Source organism: Aquarana catesbeiana, linkage group LG11 (genome assembly GCF_042186555.1).
Source record: "Aquarana catesbeiana isolate 2022-GZ linkage group LG11, ASM4218655v1, whole genome shotgun sequence".
Classification (NCBI taxonomy): Eukaryota; Metazoa; Chordata; class Amphibia; order Anura; family Ranidae; genus Aquarana; species Aquarana catesbeiana.
Window position 1 is genome coordinate 258,857,295 of NC_133334.1, and position 15,949 is coordinate 258,873,243.

Sequence of the window (15,949 nt, forward strand, 5' to 3'; positions counted from 1 at the left end):
GTTCTGCAGAAAAGATCCGCTCTTTCTATTGCTGCGGCTTACACCTGCTGAAGGGGGTTCGGTGGTCTTGGGGGGGTGGGGGAGGGGATGTCAATGTCAGAGCTTGCCGCCTCTTTTGCCGGTGATGTTATTCTTTATGTCTTGCTCTAACCTTTCACCTTTTGCTGACTCTCTTTCTGCTGCTGCTCCAGAGGGAATACTGGGGAGGAAGACGAGAGGTTGGTCCCGCTGTTCTCATTGGCTGCCATAATCTGTGTACATGTCTTTCATCTTCACATTCAGATCACGCAGGAAGGGAAGAGACAGAGACCAGGATACCCAATCTTCTCCCTTCTCCTCCCTGAGGCATGAGGCACACAACGCTTCGTGTCTCAGTGATAGAGCTTCATGCCTCTTCATGCCATTGGGTTTATTTTTTCTTATTGGTTTAGCTGAAAAAGTGTCCGTTTAGGTGTTTTATGTTGTTCTATATAAGCTCTAAGGAGCAGGGCCCTCTGATTCCTACTGTATCAAATTGTATTGTATTTGTACTGTCTACCCTCAAGTTGTAAAGCGCTACGTAAACTGTTGGCGCTATATAAATACTGTATAATAATAATAATAATATAGCCAAGACTTTTTTTTTTTTAATTTTGGATAGAGTAGGGAGAGGTTGGCCGGGCTTTACACCTCTTCAGCGTCCATCCAGGACCCCAAGCAGGATGACCCACCTGATGGAATTCACAATGTTGTCATCCACCTTCTGCATCCATTCTCATATCTCATTCTCACTGCTGACATTTTCATTGAAATTGCATAACAAAGGGTGCAGCCGGAGGAGTGAGACTTCAAGGTGGCGGCCATGGTTGCCCCTCTTGGAGAATTGGTTGATAGTCATAAATGCCGGTCATTGTAAGAGCAATTCTGGTCCACAGTTTGAGTTATCTCATTCCTCCAGTGCCCTACAGTCTTCACTAGGGAGGATGTATAGCGTATACAATGTACTGACTGATATATAATATACTGATACATATATAATATACTGACTTGTATTTAATATACAATATACTGACTCCTATATAATCTTCCTCCTATAGAATATACAATATACCAACATGTATGTAATATACAATATACTGACACATCTTTAATATACTGATACATATATAATTTAGAGTATACCTATATATAATATGCCGATACATATATAGTATACAATATATCAGTACATATATAATATACATTATATCAGTACATATATAATATGCAATATACCAACATGTATGTAAAATACAATATACTGACACATCTGTAATATACTGATACATATATAATATAGATATAAAAATACAATATATCAATACATATTTATTATACAATATATCAATATGTATACAATATACCAATACACATATAATATACCGATGCATATACAATATATTGATACATATATAATATACAGATACTTATATAATATACTGATACACATATTTTCTACAATAAACCGACACATAAATAATATAGAATATACTGATACATATACAACGTATTGATACATATATAATATACTGATACATATACATATAAAATATACAATACTATTATACACGATTTATATAGCGCCAACATTTTGCCCAGTGCTATATTGATACATATAGAAATTAGAATATATGGATACATATATAATATACAGTGGAATTTCCCTGTCATGCCCCGGCATTTTCAGAAAAATACCTTTTCAGCCCCATGTTTAAATTTTTTTTTTTCATAACCAATGCAGTGACTGAAATTCTCCATTATATACTGCACACCCTGTGAAAGCTGCAATCAGGCTTGCGTTGGAAGTCCCCATTGCGTGAAAGAGGGGGGCACTCTGCTGGGCAGGAAAGGAATGGCTCAGGGTGGGGGGGGGGGGGGGGTCATCGTTGTGTTTACTATCAGACTCGTGAATAGGTAGAAGGTGGGCTATTGGCATAGAGCCACTTTCGTTATATCACAGCGGCAGTGGGGGGACCTCAGGTTTATGTACACTAGTTATAAAGACATTGAACAGTTGTTATTTGTAATATGTGTCAGTCTAACACTCCCCCAGTATTACTTTTCACAAAAGATCACAGTACTAAGGGGATAATGCCTTCATCTGCTATTCTCTCATGAAGGACAGCACCTTCTTTGTTCAGGCATCATCCGAGGTCACCCACAGTCCTCTAATTCTTGGTGGTTCTGACCTGCTCAGTAGATTGCTTTAAGAAAGGCCTGGATTCTTTCCTAAGTGCACACAATATAACTGGGTATTAACATTTATAGGTAAAGTTGATCCAGGGAACATCCGATTTGCCTCTCGGGGGGTTAGGAAGGAATTTTTTCCCCTGCTGTAGCAAACTGGATCATGCTTTTCTGGGGTTTTGCCTTCCTCTGGATCAACTGTGGGTATAGGATTGGGTATATGGGATTGTTTGATATTATTTTTTTATTTATTTTTATGGTTGAACTAGATGGACTTGTGTCTTTTTTTTTTTTTCAACCTGACCAACTATGTAAATCCTGATGGCTGGGCACTCCTTGGCTGTGTTTGCAAATCTGACACAGATCAGCCCCTGCTGCAGCCTCTCAACTTGTAACGGTCTACAAAGTTGCAGGTTACAATCTCCCCTTCCTCAGTCGATCATTGGGGTAGGGGAGATTAAAGTGTTACATAAACCCAGCAAATCACGGCAGTCACGTGGCCATAAGCCCCGCCCTGCCTCCCGGCATAGCAAACCCCTTAAAGGGCCAGTGGCATTCGGCGCCAAGTGTTACTAAACCCACAACAGTAAAATCAGTCTGTATATGCAGTAAAGCATGCTTGTTCTACTAAGTGGAACCTAAGGGGTTATTCCTGCGCAGTGTGTAAAAAGGCTGTTTGATCCTGTCTTCTCTGATCCTCCACTTCTTCCACTGTCCCCAATCCATCTCCAGATAATACAGAGCCTTTGGAGGCACTCTGCACATGCTCAGTTTGGTGTGTATTGCTAGAGAATTTTTTTTTTTCTTGGTAGGGTGCATGTGATCAGTACAGCCAATCAGCACTGTCCAGACAGAGGGTCAGGGGTCCTGCAGACTCATAGGACAGTCAGAGTAGAATAAAAACTCCTCCTACAAGCTTTAACCAGACACTGATAGAAGTCACAAGACTGCTATATACTGCTGATAAGAAAAGGTATTTAGCAGTTTATATTTACTAAAAAAATTGCATTTCCATGTTCTGTGTACTGTGGGAGAACCAGATATAATGTATGCAGGGTCCGGGGTTTAGTAACACTGTAAGGAAATGCTTCCTCCTGCCTGCAGCAGACTGATGACATCACCCCAGCCTAGGCAAAGTCACTGACTGGAGCTCATTAAGCTTTACTGGAAGATGACACGGTTGCTGTATATTTGAAAAATGTTAGATTTGTATTAATGTGGACATTAGAGGTTGTGTGATTGTATTAGTCTCGGGCTCCGGGGGGAACACGGGGTTAACAGGCCCACCTGGATGGAGATGCAGATAGAAAAAAAAAACAAAAAAGGCGACTGATGTAATAAATGCCACTTTTCGAGATGTCCGCCCCCCTTTATTTGACACCCCCCCCCTCCTCCCCCAGTGTTCCCATACCCACTCGCTGCCAGTGACGGCCCCTCTGTGGGGTGACACATCTTCTGTTCCCCAGCTGCATGCCAGGAGGCCTCTGGGAGGAGACGGCCCCTTCCACATATCCTAATGACTGCTCTTCGTCTGCCTCCCAGCCGTAATTACAGCTCCCGACTGACGCCCAGCACACTGATCTGCCTTTTTCTTCCCCGTCTTGCTGTAAATTTGACACTTTTCTTTGTGGATAATATGTTCTAGACGGAGAAGGTCGTATCGTCCCGCTGTACTCTGCCTGTCTCATGACGCCGCAACAACTTCCCCGAAATGATGGTTTCTATGGCGAGAGAGACTTTAAAGCTGAAGTTTAATCTGATTATATTTGTCTTCCCTGGTTCCACTCTCACCTTATCAAAATGATCATGACATTTTAAAAATAAAAAAAAAAAATCTTCTTATATATCTTATTTTAGGCCCAGTGATATCATCGCTGGGTCTCTGAGTTCCTCTATGCCAAGGATATGCAATTAGCGGACCTCCAGCTGTTGCAAAACTACAAGTCCCATCATGCCTCTGCCTCTGGGTGTCATGCTTGTGGCTTCTCAGAGTCTTGCTATGCCTCATGGGACTTGTAGTTCTGTAACAGCTGGAGGTCCGCTAATTGCATATCCCTGCTCTATGCAGTGCAGGCAGATCATGGCTGGTGGGAAGGCCGACAGGATGCTGTACATGGCTTCCGGATAACATCACCACACCCTGACTTGGTACTCCTCTCCAGAGCCCTCAGTCCTGATGCAAGTGCTGGGTCTGCGCTGGGAAGGAGTTAAAGTGTTACTAAACCCCGGACCCTGCATTCACTATATCTGGTCTCCCACAGTACACAGAACATGGAAATGCAATTATTTTTGTAACAATAAACTGCTAAATACCTTTTTTTTTTTTTTTTTTTTTTTATCAGCAGTATATAGAGCAGTCTTGTGACTTCTATCAGTGTCTGGTTAAGGCTTGTAGGAGGAGTTTTCATTGTCCCCTGATTGTCCTATGAGGCTGCAGGACCCCTGACCCTCTGTGTGGACATTGCAGATTGGCCCTGTGCTGATCACATGTACCCTCCCAAGAAAAACAAAATCTAGCAATACACACCAAACTGAGCATGTGCAGAGTGCCTCCAAGCCTCTATACTATCAGGAGACTGATTGGGGACAGTGGAAGAAGGGGCGGATCAGAGAAGACCAGATTAAACAGCCTTTTTACACAATGCAGAGGATTAACCCCTTAAGTTCCACAAGGAGTATAAGGCCCCTTTCACACTGGGGCGGTTTGCAGGCGCTATTGCGCTAAAAATAGTGCCTGCAAACCGACCTAAAACTGCCGCTACCGTTTCTCCAGTGTGAAAGCCCCTCGGGCTGGCAGGAAAGAAAAAAAACTCCTGCAAACAGCATCTTTGGAGCGGTGAATTCACCACTCCTGCCCATTGAAATCAATGGGGCAGCGCGGCTATACCGCCGGCATAGCGCTGCTGTAGCGATGCTTTGCGGGCGGTTTTAACCCTTTTTCGGCCGCTAGCGGGGGTTAAAACCGCCCTGCTAGCGGCGGAATACCGCCACTAAAACGACGGTAAAGCGGCGCTAAAAATAGTGCCGTTTTACCGCCGACGCCCCCACCGCCCCAGTGTGAAAGGGGCCTCACAAGCATGCTTTACTGAATATACACACTGATTTTACAGTCATGGGTTTAGTAACACTTTAACCCCTTGGTGCCGGATGCCGTCAGCCCTTTAGGCTGGGTTGACACTGCTGTACAGAGCGCTTCACAGCGGCGGGGTTCAGTGCATCGCTGTTCTCCATTTCAGGGAAGAATTAGGCCCCAAATTATGACCTCAAACGGACCAGAAGACGCACAGGACTCTTCTGCAAACCCCTCCGCAGCTGCCCCGGAGCTGTGTGAGCCGGCTCCATTGAGAGCCGGTGTTCTGTCGATTTGTGCCCTCCGTCGAAAAGTGCCCGCGCATGCGCAGAACGGAAGGACACTCCAGCTGATTTCTCGAACAGCTGGCATGATGTCACCATAGCGCATGCGCACATCGTAGAAGGCTTTTTTCGACGGGAGATACCTTTTCTCAGGCACAATTGAATGCTATGAAAACAGCGGGGGGGGGGGGGGGTTACCTGTGTCTAAAGGCTGGGTTAAAACAAAGACAAAACCCGCTCAATCTGACAAGTACCGTCTCCCTCCGCTCTTTGCATAGCTTTCAGTTGTGCCAGTGAAATGGTATCTCCCGTCGAAAAAATCCTCCCACGATGTGCGCATGCGCTATGGTGACGTCACGCCAGCTGATCGGCAAATCAGCTGGAGTGCCCTTCCGTTTTGAGCATGCGTGGGCACTTTTAGACGGAGGGCACTATTCGATGGAACACCGGTCACAGTCCCCGCATCCAATTCGCACTAATGTGAACCCAGCCTCAAGGGGTTTGCTATCCCAGGAGGCAGGGCGGGGCTTATGACCATGTGACTGCTGTGATTGGCTGTCGCGGCGGTCACATGATCGGAATACTCCCGATTGTAAGCAGCAAAGGGCGGGTGCTCTCGGCACAGCACTGTTGGCCCTATTGCACAAAAATATGCGGGAGCTCGGTGCCTAGAGGTTAAGAGCCCTCAGACCTGATGCTGGTGTTGGGTCTGCTCTTGATAGGAGTTGATGCAAATATCAAAATGCCTTCATGAGTGAGCGGGCATTCCTTGGCATGAGTTATTTGCTGGCAGACCACCGTGATGTTTGGGGATAGGCTTATAGAGCTACATGATGCAGGACGTCCTCCAGCCAGGAAATGAGGCGGGGCTCTATCTGACTTGCTGCAGCTTCTAATGCACGTTGTGAGAAGCTCGCAGTGCGCAGTGAAATCAGAGTAAGCCATTTCAGTCCAGGAGAGGAGCCGGTACAACTGTGCAAGACTGAAGGGAAGGCCGGAGGTCAGCATGGGGCAGATTGTATAGTTTTATCTTGTAGACTTGTACAGATAACAAGGAAATTCCAGTATTCTGTATGCCTTTTCTGTCTATTCAGAGCCATAGCGAAGGTCCTTTATAGTCTTAGCCACACCCACAATGACATCACACCCTGTCCACCTCACTGCAAGCCTGATTTCATCTTTCACCTGATGGAATTACAGTAGGATTTTATGACCTTTTGAAAAAGCAAATCCTTTTGTTTCATAGTAATACATGGTGATGTGAAGTCTCATTTCACAGGTGTAAGGGAATTCTCTTCCCCGGGTATACAATGTATATATGTGTGTGTATGTGGATGTACAATGTATCTTCTGTCTGTCCGGGTGGTCCAGGTGCTGCGAGCTCCCAGCATGCCTATGGGTGTCCGCTGTGTCTGGGCTGTCCTAGTCACTATAATAGGGTGCTGTCACTGACTGCGTATCTTTTTGCCCCCCCCTGCCAGAGATAGGTGGTATCACATGACCCAGGAGGAGCGAGACGACAGCCTGCAATTTAACGAGAACATCACCTTCGGGCAGCTCGGGTACGTCCTATACCACATCACAGAATGTCCATGTGCAAGTCACCAGAGAATATTGGAAATGTAAATCATTATCTATGGAAGATTTATTATTTCCCTCCTGAGTTTATGCCCATAACAAAGCAACCTCCCGACTCCTGAGTGTGTCTAACAGTACAGAGAACAGAGCCCAGGGAGTAGATGGGGCAGCAACACTCCGACCCCGGGGGGCTCTCAGGAGCCCTATAATAGAGTTGGTAGTTAGTCAATGTACTACAGGGCAACTGATATTTTTAGAAGGGGATTAGTAATGGAGACCCCCAATGTGACTCTGGGGAAAGGTTCACTTTAAGTGAGCAATAAGTGTAATCAATATAAAATGTATAGTTACAAACCACCAGTGCATATACTCTGTTACAATGTAATCATTCTTGGCTTTTTAACCACTTCAGCCCTGAGCCTCATTTTGAGATTTGGTGTTTACAAGTTAAAAACATTTTCTTTTTTGCTAGAAAATTACTTAGAACCCCCATTATTTATATATATATATATATATATATATATATATATATATATATATATATAAAAATAAATAATTATAATGTTTTCCGACACCCTAGAGAATAAAATGGCAGTCATTGCAGTACTTTGTCACACTGTATTTGTGTAGCGGTCTTCCAAAAAAAATACTTTTTTTTTTTTATTAAAAAAGGCCACAGTAAAGTTAGCCCAATTTTTTATTTTTTTTTATATTGTGGAAGATAATGTTACGCCGAGTAAATTGCTACCCAACATGTCACGCTTCAAAATTGCACCTGCTCGTGGAATGGCGACAAACATTTACCCTTAAAAATCTCCATAGGCGACGTTTAAAAAAATACTACATGTTTTGAGTTACAGAAGAGGTCTAGTGCTAGAATTATTTCTCTCGCTCTAACGACCGCGGTGATACCTCACATGTGTGGTTTGAACACCATTTTCATATGCGGGCGCTGCTCACATAAGCGTTCACTTCTGCGCGCAAGCTCAGGGGGACGGGGTGCGTAAAAAAATAAATAAATAAAAAATCTTCTTTATTTTACTTTTTTTTTTTTTACACTGTTCTTTAAAAAAAAAAAAAAAATGGTGTCACTTTTATTCCTGTTACAAGGAATGTAAACGTCTCTTGTAATAGAAAGCATGACAGGACCTCTTAAATATGAGATCTGGTGTCAAAAAGACCTTGGATCTCATATTTACACTAAAATGCAATAAAAAAAAATGTTGTTTGAAAAAATAAAAATCCCTTTTAAGAGCTATGGGTGGAAGTGAGGTTTTGACGTTGCTTCCGGCCTGCAATGCTATGGAGCCAAGCAGGGGCTTTCTTCCTCTCACTCAGCTCCATACCACAGACCGAGAAGGATTTGAACGCCTCCGGTAAGCGGTGGGGGGCACCGTAACGCGGCGGGCCTCTCCCGCCACCGATAAAAGTGATCTCACGGTGAACCTACCGCTGAGACCACTTTTATCTCAAAGCCGACCGCCTGCTGAAGAAGAGTATACTGGGGTTATGGTAGCTAGCTTCTGCCATAACAATACCCCTCTTCAAACAGCCGACGTATAACGACGGCGGGCGGTCGGCAAGTGGTTAACACATAGGCTATTGAAAACATGTGATCGCTGTTTTGTTTGAAGGCATGCTGGGATGTAGTGATGGTTAAAAGTGTAACAGAGGATATTTAATGGTGGCTACATTGTAACAGAGGATAGTCCATGGTGGGTACGTTGTAACTGAGAATAGTCCATGGTGGCTACATTGTAACCGAGGACAGTCCATGGTGGGTACGTTGTAACCGAGGATAGTCCATGGTGGGTACGTTGTAACTGAGAATAGTCCATGGTGGGTACGTTGTAACCAAGGATAGTCCATGGTGGCTACATTGTAACAGAGGATAGTCCATGGTGGGTACGTTGTAACTGAGAATAGTCCATGGTGGGTACATTGTAACTGAGAATAGTCCATGGTGGGTACATTGTAACCGAGGACAGTCCATGGTGGCTACATTGTAACCGAGGACAGTCCATGGTGGGTACATTGTAACCGAGGACAGTCCATGGTGGCTACATTGTAACCGAGGACAGTCCATGGTGGCTACATTGTAACCGAGGATAGTCCATGGTGGCTACATTGTAACCGAGGATAGTCCATGGTGGCTACATTGTAACCGAGGATAGTCCATGGTGGCTACATTGTAACCGAGGATAGTCCATGGTGGCTACATTGTAACCGAGGATAGTCCATGGTGGGTACGTTGTAACTGAGAATAGTCCATGGTGGGTACATTGTAACCGAGGACAGTCCATGGTGGCTACATTGTAACCGAGGACAGTCCTTGGTGGCTACATTGTAACCGAGGACAGTCCATGGTGGCTACATTGTAACCGAGGACAGTCCATGGTGGCTACATTGTAACCGAGGACAGTCCATGGTGGCTACATTGTAACCGAGGACAGTCCATGGTGGCTACATTGTAGCAATACACCTTCACATTGGTTTTTCACACACGGTAATCCTGGGTCCACCTGTCAGTTTTTCAGGCGGACCTGTTCAGAAGCTCCATGTAAGTCTTTGCCGGGAGGATGTCATTGGCTTACCTTGGAGTCCCTCCAGATCCTTTTCCGGTATTTCTGAACCTAATATGACGCATTGGAGATAGTCTGATGTAAATGGACGCCCAAAATTCCAACAGGGATCGGCGAACACTGAACAGGTATAGATGTCATAAAGGTGACATCTGCCCCACCCCGCTCTGACTCCTCAAGTGATCCATCCATGGAGCGGACACGGCCCATGTGAAAGATCTTTTCCTTTCTCAAAATTTCCTCATTCTTTTGTCTGCAGGACGTTCACACACAACATGTTGGCGTTCGGACTCAGTAAGAAGCTGTGCAGCGACTTTTTAAAAAAACAAGCTGTGATCGGAAATCTAGATGAAGGTGAGGAGAGGGGCGGAGGTTACTTGCAGCAGACTGAATTTATGGGTCATTGTGTGGTACAAATGGTATATATTTCTGCTTTTTTTTTTTAACAAACAATATGGTCTAATTGGTGCCTGTATTGGCGGGTGAAATGAGAGCAGGAGGGATCCATCTGTGTGACAACGCTGGAGCACAGTGGAGAGACACAGAGCATTGTCACCCTATACCAGGAAGTGCTTGGAAATGGTTCTTCATGGCAGGATCACCAATTATTTTAAGAAATGCTCCAGATTTAAAAAGATTGATAATGACTTTAAAAGCAAAATCTTGCAGATGTGAATGTTTTTTTTTCTAAAAAAAATGTCTGTATACCTATGATAAATAATATATTTATATATATATATGTATATATATATATATATATATATATATATAAAAATAATATTATACATGATAATTTATATTTAATGGATTATATAAAATTGAAAAGTATATGGATATTTCATTTTTTATATTTACTTGTATTTATATTATTATAACACATTTATAATATCTCATAATTAAAATTGTATATTTAAAGGAGAAGTACAGCCAAAGCTCGTTTGGCTGTACTTCTCCTGAGGATAACAGGAGTGCAGAAAGTTCTACACTCCTGTGACCCGCTGTCGGCTGACGTCACAGAGCCGGTCCAGGCTTGGGCAAGCGTGTGTGGAGGCAACCAGGTGAGGAGTACAAAGACAAGGGTGTCTTGCCTACAGTCAAGCATGTTGGTGGGAGTGTCATGGTCTGGAGCTGCATGAGTGCTGCCGACACTGGGGAGCTACACTTCATTGAGGGAACCATGAATGCCAACATGTACTGTGACATACTGAAGCAGAGCATGATCCCCTCCCTTCAGAGACTGGGCCGCAGGGCAGTATTCCAACATAAGGACCCCAAACACACCTCTAAGATGACCACTGCCTTGCTAAAGAAGCTGAGGGTAAAGGTGATGGACTGGCCAAGCATGTCTCCAGACCTAAACCCTATTGAGCATCTGTAGGACATCCTCAAACGGAAGGTGGAGGAGCGCAAGGTCTCTAACATCCTCCAGCTCTGTGATGTCGTCATGGAGGAGTGGAAGAGGACTCCAGTGGCAATGTGTGAAGCTCTGGTGAACTCCATGCCCAAGAGGGTTAAGGCAGTGCTGGAAAATAATGGTGGCCACACAAGATATTAATACTTTGGGCCCAATTTGGACATTTTCACTTGGGGGTGTACTCACTTTTGTTGCCAGCGGTTTAGACATTAATGGCTGTGTGTTGAGTTATTTTGAGGGGACAGCAAATTTACACTGTTATACAAGCTGTACACTCACTACTTTACATTGTAGCAAAGTGTCATTTCTTCAGTGTTGTCACATGAAAAAATAGAAGAAAATATTTACAAAAATGTGAGGGGTGTACTCATTTTTGTGAGATACTGTCTATGTATACATATACAATATTTATTTTTTAATATAAGCATAATCAAATGTCCGTGCATAATGATGCTCTGAACAGTTATTGGCACATTTTTTCTTTCAGAGAAATTTAAACAGCTCACAGACCACATCGAGCAAATGGCGGTGGAGTAGCGCAAGGGGAGGAGCCAGTACCCCTAACACACCTCTCAGTATTGAAAAGAGGGAATTGCAAGAACGCTGACGATCTGCATGCTGTCCTTTTGCTGCCCTTCTCTAGAGACTGTGATATTTGTCTACGAGGACGAGCGTGGGTAGGGGAGGGCAAAATACAGATGGGGAGGGGGAAGCTGTAAAATTGCTGTTCTACAGCCCCCCCTAGTGGTGGAGAGAATACAGGTCTCAGCATCTCCTGCCAGCCTGGGACTTGTAATTCCCCCACCACAGGGCAGCTTCTGGTCGCTTACGCATGCTGTAGAGTCTATATTTTCCGGAATAGTCTTTTGTCTACTACAGAGATCAGAGTATTTATTAGAAGTGTTGTCTGTATATTTTGGATCAGCAGTGTTCTAGAGAGAGAGAAATACATTCTTTATTTTTTTATGAGCAAGGACGGAGTGGGAGTTGAACCCGGTTCCCCTCTGAGTGTGCCGCACACACCGCGGCTGGGACACGGGCGCGATTTTAATACGTCTTGTCGATCTGGGAAAGTCTTTCTTGTGACTTTTTGGTGTTTTTAGGTACAGTGAATAGAATTGTAGTTACAATGTATGGATGTGTTTGAGTTGTTTTACTCATTTAATGACCAGTAATTTTTCTTCAAGGAATTTGACTACTGCAGAGAAAATGTCTTTGTCTTGTTTTTTGTTAAAGGTAGATGTGAGAGCGGGAACTCGGCAAGCAGGCAGTTTTCAAAGGCCGTGTTTTAAAAACGTTACAAGTTAAAATTGCGGCCTTGAAATGTTAAAATGAGCTAAATACATTCCAAAAGCCTCAAGCTGTGCAAAATCTTACAAAAATAGTCTCAAAATAAAGAAGAAAAAAAAGTTCCTTTGCCAGAATTCTGCAGAGAAAGAACCTTGATTTCTGTGTGGAAGCAGTGGTCTCTCTGCTGAGGTCCGTCATTTCCCCCCTGTCGGAGCTAGAGCTCTCCAATCGGGAAACGGTTTGCTGGTGGGATAGCAGGGGAATATGTTGTACCTGTGCAGAGAGACCACTGCTTCCACACAGAGCTCAAGGATTCTTTCCCTGCAGCTAGTAGCAGGGGGCGGCCTTTTCTACTTAGGCTGTGGCTGCTTTAAAGAGGAGCTCCAATGTGAAAAAAAAACTCTAATAAAAATTGTCAATTAAAAAAATAAGAGGAGCTTCAGGCTCCTTCAGAAAAAATGTAAAGTCAGCTACAAATACTGTAGCTGCTGACTTTTAATATTAGGGCATTTACCTGTCCCTGGGATCCACAGCGATGTCGGCACCCGAGCTGATTTTTTTATATCGGCTATCGGGTGCTGCTGCCGCCATCTCCACAATGGGTTCCCTACTGCGCTTGCATGAAGCACGCTGTGCTCTGTGAATGGGCTGGCTGCGGGGAAGGAGGGGGGCCGAGAGGAGGCAGACAAGCAGAGCTTCCCCTTTTGGGTGGAGCTCCGCTTTAGACCCCTTTCACACTTGTGCAACTTGCGACTGCAAAGTCACATGAAAAGTCGTACCCCTTTGATTTCCAATGAGTCCTATTCATATCTGTGCGACTTCAAAGTAGTCCCTGTGCTACTTTGGTCTGACTTTGACGTGAGTTACACAGGCTTTCCCTGAAATCGCGTCAAAATCGCAGCAAAATCGTGCGACTTTGAAGTCGCGGTAGTGTCAAAGGGGCTTCAAGAAGCAAACCAACTGTAAGGCCTTTAATAGATTTTGATTTGACGCAGCTCGAATGTATGTAGCTGGTTTAAACTGAGGATTCAACTGGGATTTGATTTTTCTGTTACTTTGTTGCACAATGATTAGAGATTGGCGACATTCCTCATCCAATTGGTGCTTCCTTGGTAGTTGGCCAGATTAAAGTGAACCAACCTCAGTAATTCAGTAAGGTTCACTTTATACCTCTCTTACTGTAAGGAATCTCTACCGCAAAGGGAAATCTCTGTGTAATTAATAGAAGTGATATTGTTATGGGGGGGTGACACGGGCTCCTCTCCAGGCTGTCAGCACGGCGCGGGTTAAGTTCCTTCTCAATCCATTGCTGTGTGTGCGGTTTGGAGGGAGATTATCGCTTGCTCAGGAGATCAGCCGCTTACAGATAATGGGAAGAGATCTCTCTGTCATACCGCCGCGTCACTGACACATACAGACGCTGACACTGAAAATAGAAGGATATCTCGCCGAGACAATGCAGAGACACTCGGCGCCTCTGGAAGACCCTTTCTGGGTTTTTTTGTTTTTTTAAATGCAGTATTATTGTACCCATGATGATAGCAGCACTGGGCGGCCGCAATATCTTCCAGGCCAGAAGCAATGTGAAAAGCCTGCTGAGCCTGGCTGGAGTGCATAGAAGAAATTTAAAAAATATATTAAAGACTGTGATAGATTTTCTTGCTGCTTGAAGTTTGTTTTGTTAAATACATTGTTAGCATAAGGGGCAGAAAATTTGCGTTTTTACTGCCCCCCCCTTTCCGACCGCTTAGCTACAAATTGACATGATGGCCGTCCAGGTCCGTTCACACTGCCACAGCGATAGTTTTTGGGGCAGCAAATTTAAAGAGTTCACCCACTGTACTTACCGCTGTGAGAGATGAACTAACAGTGCCCACGCAGCCCATGGAGCAGTCCAGGGATTTGAAATCTCCACTCTTCCTCTACTTTTCTGTCCAGTGCTTCCAGGATGGACCAGAGAGATTCTGATTGATTAGCACCGTCACAGTGATTCGCAGAGAAGAGGGAGAAGTGCGGGATTTACAAATCCCCGGACAACTGACCAGGTCCATAGGCACTGACAGCTCACCACCCACAGAGGGATGCCTAATGTAAACACTGAAGTCACTGGGACCACGTCACAACAAAACACTCGGCACACATGGTTACCATTGGGATAAAAAAAGTAAGGCAGTATGCCTCCTAAGCACCTGCAAACATCTACTCGACTGCTGAAGAGCAATCCACTGTGGAATGCTTTTCAGAGGGGAGATAGTCTGCTGCCAGTGTGAAAGGAACTTAATCGTCAGTTTTTGGAGACTGAAATTACTTGACAGTGTAGCAACAAGAAGGTCTGAACTGAAATGGCACCATCTGATAATAGTAAGAGATTATCAGTGTTGCATGGCTGTAGCCAGAGATTGTAGCAGGGAAAACCATGATAGGAAAAAAAATTATATATAGAGAGAGAGAGAGATAATATAGAATATAGCTATATATATTTAAAAAAAATATATATTTAATAATTATATTTATTTTAGGTACACAGAAAATTAATATATACTGTGTGCACCAAGCATATGTATTATAATGGATACGATAGACACAGATGCTTCGTACACACAGTATATGTTATATTAATGTCCTTGTACCTAAATAATATAATTATTGAATATAATTTTATATATATATATATATTTATTATACAAAGTTCCAATGGTGAGGTGCACATTGGTAATTAGAAAAAGTGCAAAGCAATCAGTCCCTCCCACCGGCCATTGTATAGAAGGAGGAGATGGGATTGCTGCACAAATAATATTTTAATGTAAAACATTCAAAACACAATTACAAAACCTAAGAATACCATGTAATTGTGTTTTTTATATGTTTTTTTTTTCCATTAAAGATTTTATTTTCTCTTTCTTCTATCTATATATAATATACTATCTGGGAACCAAGCAACAGGATGCTATCTTGCAGCTCTTACCCTTCAAATATTGAGTCCAGCGAAAGGTTGCAGCACTTTCTAAAAACCAGCATGCAATGTAACAACTTTGAAAAGAATTATGGAAACTGTCACATTGATACATTGTATGCCGGTGGTTCTCAACCTGGGGGTGAAATGACGATGTGCCAGGGGTCCCCGAATCCTGGGCTGTTCCTGAAGCCCGCACCTCTCTCCCAGCCTTTTCGTGGCCGCCAGCAGGGCTGTTCCTGGAGCATGCGGCCGCCCACTCAGCCTCTTTGCAGCCGCCCATTCAGTTCACGGCATGGGTGGGGGGCAGAGAGTAGAGGTCAGCTGACTGGTGAGGAATGTGAAGTGGGAGGGGCTGGAAGAGACCCTATCTCCTGATTACGGCAAAGGTGTCACTGCTACGAGACACCACAGAGCTGGCGACACAGTGAAGCCGGAGACACAGTGAGTAACACTACCTGTGATTAGAGTTGTCATTAAAAGTCCCCACTACAGTTCTCAGATCAGCAGATGGCCTTGATCAAGAGCACCTAAGTTGGCTGATCAGAACTCCCCCCAACACTGCCAATGATC

At 44.0% G+C, this 15,949-nt stretch overlaps 1 protein-coding gene across 2 annotated transcripts in view; it reads left to right on the forward strand.

The window, feature by feature from the left end:
- Positions 1-13,587, forward strand: part of KIAA0513 (KIAA0513 ortholog) — a 90,901-nt gene extending 77,314 nt beyond the window's left edge. The window contains exons 10-13 of one of the 2 annotated variants that reach the window (XM_073605731.1): positions 192-218; positions 7,041-7,121; positions 9,979-10,073; positions 11,621-13,587. In XM_073605731.1, the coding sequence (XP_073461832.1) occupies positions 192-218; positions 7,041-7,121; positions 9,979-10,073; positions 11,621-11,670 (253 nt within the window). In that variant the 3' untranslated portion in view covers positions 11,671-13,587. The remainder of the gene's footprint in view (positions 1-191; positions 219-7,040; positions 7,122-9,978; positions 10,074-11,620) is intronic. The other variant, XM_073605732.1, reaches the window with a different exon arrangement.
- The last annotated feature ends 2,362 nt before the right edge of the window (positions 13,588-15,949 follow it).